The sequence below is a fragment of the Cryptomeria japonica genome, chromosome 2 (assembly GCF_030272615.1).
Source record: "Cryptomeria japonica chromosome 2, Sugi_1.0, whole genome shotgun sequence".
Classification (NCBI taxonomy): domain Eukaryota; kingdom Viridiplantae; phylum Streptophyta; class Pinopsida; order Cupressales; family Cupressaceae; genus Cryptomeria; species Cryptomeria japonica.
This window is the reverse complement of record NC_081406.1, coordinates 650405903-650415800: the sequence shown is the minus strand read 5'-3', so window position 1 is coordinate 650415800 and position 9898 is coordinate 650405903. Positions and strand designations below refer to the sequence as shown.

Genomic DNA, 9898 nt, shown 5'->3' with positions numbered 1-9898 from the left:
GCAAGTCTTTGAGTATTTTCACAATTTAAGTTTCATTGAACCACTCTTCCCGCATACAATATCAATACCGAAATACAGATATACCAATTAAGCACAAGCAACAATTAGAGAATAAATACCATCCACATGACACCAAGATTTGTACGTGGAAAACCCGATAAAGGGAAAAACCACAGTGGGAAGCCTACCCAGAGTCAGATAATACTTCCATAGTAAGTATGTGATTACAAATTGAGGAGCATGCACTTGCATGAAGGCCAACAACCTAGAGCACACTGCTCATTACAAAAGGAGTCTCACTGACTACGTAAGAAATCCAGACTACAATCCGGAAGGAAGAATGAACTGCAATAATATCATCTCCTATGCCTGAGTATAGTTCCGGTTAAGCTCAATACCAAAGGACTTAAACCTCTTACATAAACCCAACTCGATCACCTATGATTGATCAAAACCTCTGCATAGATGATTATTACATTATTCATTTTCATCCCATGATCTGAAATGAGATCATACACATATATACAAACCCTAGACCTTAAACAATTAGGTCGGCCACCTAGACAATAACTTTTTTTACATAATTATAAAACATGTTGGCCTAAGGCCAAAAAATTATCATCCAACCTATAAATCATCCCGGAAACACATCGAGGAGAACCAATAACACGTTACATTAAGCTGGTCCATAACCTAGACAGTATCGGACCCAATTTAAGTCCACACACGCTAAAGAAATGATTCCAATCAGTCAAGGCTCGAACACGATCACCATCAGCATCTTGAATCCCTTCTAGAAGCCGCACCAACACCACTTATGCATAATATCAAAAGATCTTCAACAAAGCTCTGGTAGTGAAACCCTCACCGAATCAATAAACCAGGCTTTCCAGCATATAAGACAGCATCCGATCACCAAATCAATACCAACTGACTGAACATATATCTGAATAGCATGAATAACAGATCTAAGCCAATTCCATAAGCCAAGCGTACTGGAGTATACAGGATCCATATGATCTAGAAACCAACCAAAAACCAATCATCCTATCAGGACCAATCGGATACAGGTAAACAACAAAAGCAACTAGTGCTGACATCAATGACAAAACATCATAATCAATTCCATCAAATTGCCAACAACTTTACTAAAGCCCTAAATCACAATAAGGGATCAATGGAATATTAAAATAGAATGATTTGTAATGTGCAAAAAATATTAAGAACTATTGGAAAAAGAAATACCATTATAAATATAAAATATGAATGTGAACTCTATGAACGAACATTTGATATTGAAGATAAGATACTAAGCAATCCAAACAACTGTGAGCTGAAATACAAACTCAAGATAACTCAAGATGCACTAAGAGAGTATTAGACCAAGAAGGAACGTGGGGTTAGAGTTAGGGCAAGGATGAATTGGTTGAAGGAAGGTGACAGAGGCTCGAAATCCTTCTTCAACATGTTGAAAATAAATATAAGGCAAAGAGGCTATAGGTAGATAAGAACCAGTGGCTCCATGATAACAAACATATTATAAATGTATTTTATGATTTTTTATAGATCATTTTTTTACTATTGATGACAAAAAACTAGAACCCGAAGATGCTCAAAGAATTTGTAAAAGGATGATTCCAAGGAAACTTTAACCTAGTATGATGGAACAATTTGGTACGGAAATGTCTAAAACTGAGATTAAGAATGTCATTCTGTCATTTAAGATTGGGAAGTCTCTTGGAGTTTATGGCCTCCCAATTGAATTCTACAAAACTAATATGGCATCGGTGGTAGATGATCTATTTGATGTTTACAGTGATACAAACAGGACTGGTACTCCAGGTAAGGAAATTAATAAAGGGATAATAAAACTATTACAAGAAACGTTAGAAACTAGATATTGATAACCCTCCTGAATGTCTCCTACAAGATTCTAGCTAAAATACTTGCTAGAAGGCTTATTGACATTCTGCCTAACATATTTAGCCCAACTTAGACTAGTTTTATTAAAGGTAGATATATACATGAAAGCTTATTTACCAGTTACAAAGGATTCAATTAGCTAAGAGGGTTAGGTAGGATGTGATTATTCTTCTTCTATACTTGGAGAAAGCCTATGATGTGGTAGAATGGTTATTATCTTCACAATACTTGATGCAATTGGTTTTCCTGATTCCTTTGGTAGAATGGTGAAATTTTTGTTTATGGATGCAAATGCTCATGTGAAAATAAATAATGAAATATCTAATGCTTTTCCACTAGGTAGGTCTATTAGGTATGGCTCCCTTTTTCCCCTACCCTATTTGTTATTGTCTCTAAAGCTCTCCAATATATCCTAAGGTTTGATTTCTTAGGACCTATTTTACAAGGGATCAAATTACCTAATGAGTCTCAATTAATGAACATCTAATTTGTTGATAATACAACCTTATTCCTTGCCATGGAAAGAGATAATGTGGTAAATTTTAAAAATAGGTTGGAATTTTTTTGTCACGTCTCTAGAGAAAAAAAATTTGAATCAAAATCCATCCTTCTAGGATGGACTAGTGAGACACTGGATTGGTTAAGTGGTCTTGGTCGACAATGGGGAGGACCTGGAAAAATTGTTAGGTACCTTGGTATACCCTTCTTGGTCTCTCCCACCTTACCTAATATGTGGAGCTGGATATGTATAAATAAAATTGAGAAGAAGCTCAATAGTCTAGAAACAAAACTTACTTGTCCCTAGCTGGTAGGGTTCAAGTTTATCAGAAAGTTCTCTTTGCCTACTCCATTTACCATGCATCTATTTAGTTAATTGTCAGTTAACTATCAAATGAGTAGTATCCGGAAGTTAATCATGAGTTATTTATGGTTAGATGGGAAAGTGAATAAAAAAAATATAGTCAAATGGGAATGTTGTTGCATGAACAAGGAGGATGGGGGACTTAGATTGAAAGATTTAAAATCTCAAGGTAATACTCTAGCCACCAAGTGGATTGTGAAATTGATGCAAGAGCATCCCTGGTCTATGAGAAATCTTGATTTAAGTTCAGTGTGCAGTTTTCTGTGTTTCTGTTGGTAGGTGTAGGTAGTTGCTTTCTTTTCAATGTAGATCATATTTTCGGTTTTTGAGATGGTTCATGTGCTTAATTCCATGTTCTCAGTTCATTTGGATTCTTTTCCAACTAGTTATCACTTCTAGTTTGACTTTTTTTAGGTTCCGGGACAGTTCTTGAGCTTACCAATTGGAATTCCTTCATTTTTCAGAGCAGTTTCTTGGCATGTGGATATATTTGGGGTCTTGTCCGATGTTCTTTGGCATGTGGATGACCTTCTTGTTGATCCGCACTTCTTGGTTGTTATTTTCTAAAGGAATTTATTTCATTCTTAGGGCCGACCTATTTACACATTTCATTTTCCTGCATTGGTGAATACAATCTTTTGTGGCTGACCCAGATATGTTCCAGAGGATATATATATGGTTTTATGTGATCATTTGTAGGCAAGTGGATGAAGTTGATGAAGATGTAATTTTAGATTCATGATTAACGATTCAGATGACCCTCAGATTTCTAGTAGGGTTGTAAACTGGCATGTTAGCCAGTATGTAATCGGTTGTTTATCAGATGTTCTGTGATGAATGTATGATGATAACCGATTGGTTTTCAGAGGTTCTATGATGACAATATTATTTGAATTTGTATTCTTTCTATGTTTTCCTATTGCTTCCATTGTGTTACTCTTGTTTCATGAGTCGGTCAGTTCTCTTTGAGGATCCACCGATCATGGCTCCATCAAGTGGTATCAGAGCTGGTTGTAAACCTATTGATGGATGTTGTGAACCTTGAGGAATTCCTTTGGGTGGACTTTTCATCGATTGGAGGCAGGCTACATGTTGATCTCATAGATCACCGAGGAGAGGCAACCAAAACCGGTAGTCAGATTGTTGAGTTGAGGCAATTCATCAAAGCAGAGGAGGATATTTCGCCTAAAAAGATGAATCCCTGGAAGGTGGAGCAAATGATGGAGGATTTCAAGAATGAGATGAGGAATTAGATCCGGAATGCATTAGTTGGTTTGTGGAGGAATCCAGAGTCTGAGGAAGTTGGTGAAGAGCTTGAGACAGAGGAAGCAGAGAGACCAAAAGATGAAAGAGAGGATAGATTTCTGAGAGCAGTGGCACAAGCGAGTAGAGTTCATAAAGTGGAGGTTTTAAACTTTTCCAAAATGCTGAACCCAAAGGATCTGATTGATTGGATTGAAGAGTTGGAAGATTACTTTGAGTTTGAGGATATTAAGGACCCGCAGAGAGTCCAATTGGCATACAGTAAGTTGAAGGGGCATGTTGTCTTGTGGTGGAAAGAGTTGCAGAGAGACATAGTGGAGAATGGTGAATTTAAGATCACCTGGTGGAGACAGATGATCACAAGAGCCCAAATTCATACTGGGAGACTATGAGTTGGAGTTATTCAAGAAGTTGCAGAACCCGAAGCAGAGAAACATGAGTGTGAAAGAATATACTGAGGAATTCTACAAGGTGATGATCAAATCTGGACATATGGAGATGGATAGAGAAAAGGTGGCGAGGTATATTAATGGACTTGCATTTAACATTCAAGATGAAATGAGTATGTTGAGGATCTCTACAGTTGAAGAATCTTATCAATATGCTTTGAAGGTTGAAGAGAAGGTGAGAAGAAGACAATAGAATAACCCTAGAGGAAGGGAGAAATACAAAGGACAAATGAGTGACAATATAGAGAAACCGGTTGTTGAAGATGAGCTAAAACCTAAGTGGAGTAAAGAACCAGATCAAAAAATTTAGAGAAAAGGCAGAGGGAGTAGTAGAAGAGACTTTTCCTGTAGTTGTTATATGTGTGGAGAAACTAAACATAGATTTTATGAATGTAAGCAGGGAATGGAAAGAAGTTGCATGGTTAATGAGGAACTAGAAGGAGGAGTTATTGGAACTGAGTGTGCACCGGAGCAAGGAGAATCCCTTATGTTCAAAAGAGTCCTGGTGGAGCATAGCAATGAAGATACTGGATCTACTGAGAGGAGGAGTCTTTTCCGAACTGTATGCAAATCAGGCAATAAGTGTTGCAAGGTTATTGTGGATACTGGGAGTACTCGTAATTTGGTATCTGAGGAGATGGTAGAGAAACTTGGATTGAAGAGGCTTGAGTATCCTTGTCCTTACAAGGTGAGTTGGTTACAAGATGATCAGAAGTTGGAGGTAAAAGAGCAGTGTTTGGTGAGTTTTAATATTGGGCCTTTTAGGGATGAGGTCTTGTGTGATGTTTTTTCTATTTCACATTGGCTTCTTTGAAGGAGAGAGAGAGAAGGAGGTGAAGAATCTCAGTCTTGAGAGAAGTTGCAGTGCTGAGAAACCAGTTGTAGAGGTTATATCAGAAGGTGAAATGAGTTTGCAGAAGGATCTGATAAACAAGTCTGATAACAAGATGGAACCGGATGACAATATGGTTATGACAGTGAACTGGATGAAATCTTGCAGAGATAAATCAAAATTACATTAGAAAGAGAGCAGTAAGTAGAGACGATGTCCTGGTAAGAAGCAGGGGCAAAAGACTAAAAAGAATCAAAGGTTAGAGAATCTGGTTGAGGTTCTGAAGGAGCTAAGGAAGAGGTTTGCAGATAAGGAGGATGTTTGGATCAGGAATGAGCATGGGATCTATATCCCTAATCCTTTTCAATGTTCATGAGTTGCCTCTTATGGAACATCTCTTTCTACCTGGGGTGTCTAATGCAGGAGCATCCCCGGTCTATGAGCAATCTTGCATCAACCAAAAATATTTCCTTTTTGTTTAAGTTCAGTGTACATTTTTCTATGTTTCTATCGGTAGGTGTCGGTAGTTGCTTGCTTTTCATTGCAGATCATATTTTTGGTTTCCAGGCTAGTTCGTGTGCTTAATTCCAGATTCTCAATTCATTTGGATTCTTTTTTGGCTAGTTATTGATTTAGGTTTGACTATTTCTAGTTTTGGGATAGTTCTTGAGCCTATCGGTTGGTCTCCCTTCATTTTCAGAGTGGTTTCTTGGCATGTGGATCTATTTGGGGTCTTGCCTGATGTTCTTTGGCATGTGGTTGACCTTCCTGTTGATCTGCACTTCTTGGTTGTTATTTTTCGAAGGAATTTCTTTCATTCTTAGGGCCGACCTATTAACACATTTCATTTTCCTACATTGGTGAATGTAATCTTTTGTGGATGACCCGGATATGTTTCGAAGGATATATATATGGTTTTATGTGATTATTTTTATGCAAGTGGATGAAGTTGATGAAGATGTAATTTTAGATTCGTGATTAGCAATTCAGATGACCCTGAAAGTTCTGGTAGGGTTGTAAACTGGCATGTTAGTCGGTATGTAACCGGTTGTTTACCGGATGCTCTATGATGAGTGTATGATGATAACCAATTGGTTTTCAAAGGTTCAATGATGATAATATGATCGGAATTTGTATTCTTTCTATGTTTTTCTATTGCTTCCATTTTGTTACTCTTGCTACATGAGCTATTCAATTCTCTTTGAGGATCCACTAGTCATGACTGCATCAGAAATCCATGATGGACAATGAATCATTGAAGTCTTATTCAAGTGAATATTCAAGATGCTTACCCAAAAAATACAAGATGGTGGAATAATGTCCATATTATTGATAACCTCTTCTCTAACATTAGCATTAATCCTTCAGGGTTCGTTGCTTTTCATAGTGCATATGAAAGGCCTGGGAGAGATGTAAAGGTAAAGTAAAATTTAATGAAGCTCTTCAATATGATCAAGGCATTGTTTATGGATTCAAGTCTTTGTGGTGGAGAATGATGCATAAAGATAAACCCTTAGCACTACTACAAGGGTGCTTTGCTAGGAAATGGAATAAACTTGGAATCTTTGTTTTTCAGGATATATTTTGCAATGGAATGCTAAAAGATTGAGAAAGTATATAAAAATAATTTAATCTATCTAATAAATAAGAAAATAGCATTTGCAGTATAAAAAAAGAAGCTACCACCATTGAAGCAACTTGTGCAAATGAAGAATGAAAGTGAATTTTTTTCCAATTTCAAATGGTTTGACGGTTCTCCTTTCCTAAAGATTAAGGTAAAGTGGCTCTATAAAATCCTAGTCTAGTTCAATAGTATTATTGAGCATGTTAGCAAGATTTGGAGCCTTGGTTGGGAAGATAGAATTTGATCCAAATTTTTCTCTATATGCTAGTCTAGTATGTTTGATCCTAAGAAGAAATATTTTAGATGGAAATTTGTGATTCAAAAATTACCTTTTGATAATAGGTCTATTACATGTCTCTTATGTGTTTGTTTAGAAGATTATATGCATCTTTTTTTCAGCTATAACTATGTAGTCTCTATTTATGGGTTACATAGTTGGCTGAAATGTTTGTGAGATGAAATCTTGGTCTCAAATTGTGACTAGTTATGTAAAAGGGCTTAAAAAGAGTCATATTAGGTTATGGTTTTGTCTCTCTAGTGAAATTTTATGGTTCTTATGGAAAAAACGTAATAAACATCTTCAAGGCAAGGATAGAATTCCCACTTGGGTCTAGCTGTAGACTCACAATTTTAATGATTATTGAAAAGGTCACTCTAACACTCAGATTGCCAGCAATAGATTCATGAAGATATTAGAAAAGGTTCCTCTCAATTGTTTAAAGAAGATATAAAAGAGGCTGATTATTGGCCACAAAATTTGAGATAGGTGGATAGGAAATTCCAAGAAAAATCTCTTGATTTTCATAATGTTTATATCAAGAAACATCAGTAACATCTCCGAAGGGATGCAACAGTTAGGGATATGGATGTTTCACATTAGAATTTTGATACCGCTAGTTGGGAAAGGATCTCCCCTCCTCTAGGTGCCTATGAGTCATTCAAAGAAAACAAGGTACAAATAGGAGACAAAAACATAAATAAAGATAAACAAGTGGTAATTGTCGAGGAACAAGGTGAAGATGACGAGCAACAAGGAAAAGAAGATGAAAAACATAATAAAGATGAGGGACAACAAGGAGATGAAGATGAGCAACATGATGGTGAAGAAAATCAGGATGACGTTGAAGAAGAGGATCAAGATGAAAATGTTGATGAAGACTAATGTTGTGATGTTGATGCATATTTTTGTTATATGGCTACATGCTATAATGTTGTTTGTAGTGGACCTTATGATATATTATTCTATGCTATTATATTGTGTTAACTCGATTAACTATGATTTTTCGGTGGGCCCTGGATAGGCTATATTGAGTGATCTTCTTGATCAATGCTTGTTGTTGTAGATGCCTAAAATTAATTAAATTAATATTTAACTAGTTTAGCCCTTTCGCATAATTAATTATATTAATTGTGTCTGTCCCCCTTCTTCTTAAAATTAATTAAATCATATTTTAATTAATTTTATCACCTTAGCCCTATAATTATTTATATTACATTCTTCTGAAAATTACTTTAATCCCCCAAACCTTAGTCAATATTCTTCTAAATCCTAATTAGCTAATTAATTCCAATTTTTTGACTAATCTCTTAATTCCTACAAATCACCACCTTAATCTTCATCATCTAGCCTAATCATGATTATTATTTCCTCTGATTTTATATTCCTCCACTCATTCTCTCTCCTCATGTCACATCATCCTAACTTTCTACTTGCACTCTAATCTCTCATTAACCCGCCTAATCACTCTTCCTACTCATTTGCACATCCCTAGTCATCTAGGTCAACTTTTTTCCATAAATGGCTTTCACATCCCATCCTCTTGTAGTATCCTAAATTGTATTCCCTTACAATTTTGATCGCATTTGGGCCCTCACCTTAGCGTTCGTGTCCCAAAGCCCAACTAGGACCTAATTTTTCTCATACTATGCAATCCTAGACTCATGTCCACTTAATACATCACATGGCCCCTTGGTTTTGGCCACTAAAATAGGTAGGACCAAGGCATGGCGTCTTGGTCCTCAAAGGGACCATGGTGTGGCACCTTGGTCCTCCCAATTGGGACCTTAATTTGGGACCCCTAACTGTCACAATGAGCTAGCGGGAAATTGATCTCCACATCAGCCTATTTCAAAAAATTAAGATGTTTTTTGATATGCAAGTATAAAAGGAGCTCTACCCCTTTCATTTCATCATCACAGGGGAATCATAAGGCATCCAATCACCGTATTCAAGCAATCTATCATTCAAGAATTGAAGCATTCATCATCAAGCACTTCTAGAGGTCTTCAAGGTTGCATATTCTTCATTCATCCATTATGGAGCAATATTATATAATTCATATGCAAGCATGTGTGTGTGATTAGAGATTTGTCATGTTGATGTCATTTCATACAACATATGTGATTACATTCAAGAAGCGAAATATCATTATCAGTCATTGCAGATATCAGGTAAATCTTTCCATTGTTTATTTTAGTATTTTCAATATTTCAATCAAGGTTAATTCCTAATCCAAGGTTTGACTTAGGAAAACCACTATTTCCCCTTCTTTTCCTGTGTAGGAAGCAAGTACGGAGTTGCGATCTTTAGGATAAGCATTATCTATAGTGATGAATCAATCCCCCTTTGGAGTGCGAAAAGTTCAAAGGACCAAGGCAACCGACACCACAATCTCGACCTTTTAGGAGATCCTTTTGGAAACAAGTCCAAATACTCTCATATTCCTCAAATCCAGTTTGTGGCTCAATGTGACAACTATAGCTCATCGTTTCCATATTTTTATCTTCATTCCAATACATTTACCCTAATTTTAGCAATTCAACTTGAAAGAGGGTTACATCAATTCATCTCCTAAAACCAAATCCAATAGGAATTATCAATCCTAACACTCGTTGGTTTTTTACTAGATCCATTATATATCAATCCCTCTTTTAATGTGAGGTGC

The 9898-nt window shown here is 36.4% G+C and overlaps 1 protein-coding gene across 1 annotated transcript; it reads left to right on the top strand.

Moving 5' to 3' along the window:
* Positions 1 to 1682: 1682 nt before the first annotated feature.
* Positions 1683 to 8115, top strand: LOC131869516 (uncharacterized). Its single transcript, XM_059215745.1, has 5 exons — positions 1683 to 1842; positions 4076 to 4309; positions 4632 to 4672; positions 4898 to 5137; positions 7834 to 8115. The coding sequence occupies exons 1-5, from the start codon at positions 1683 to 1685 to the stop codon at positions 8113 to 8115; spliced, it is 957 nt and encodes a 318-aa protein (XP_059071728.1).
* The last annotated feature ends 1783 nt before the right edge of the window (positions 8116 to 9898 follow it).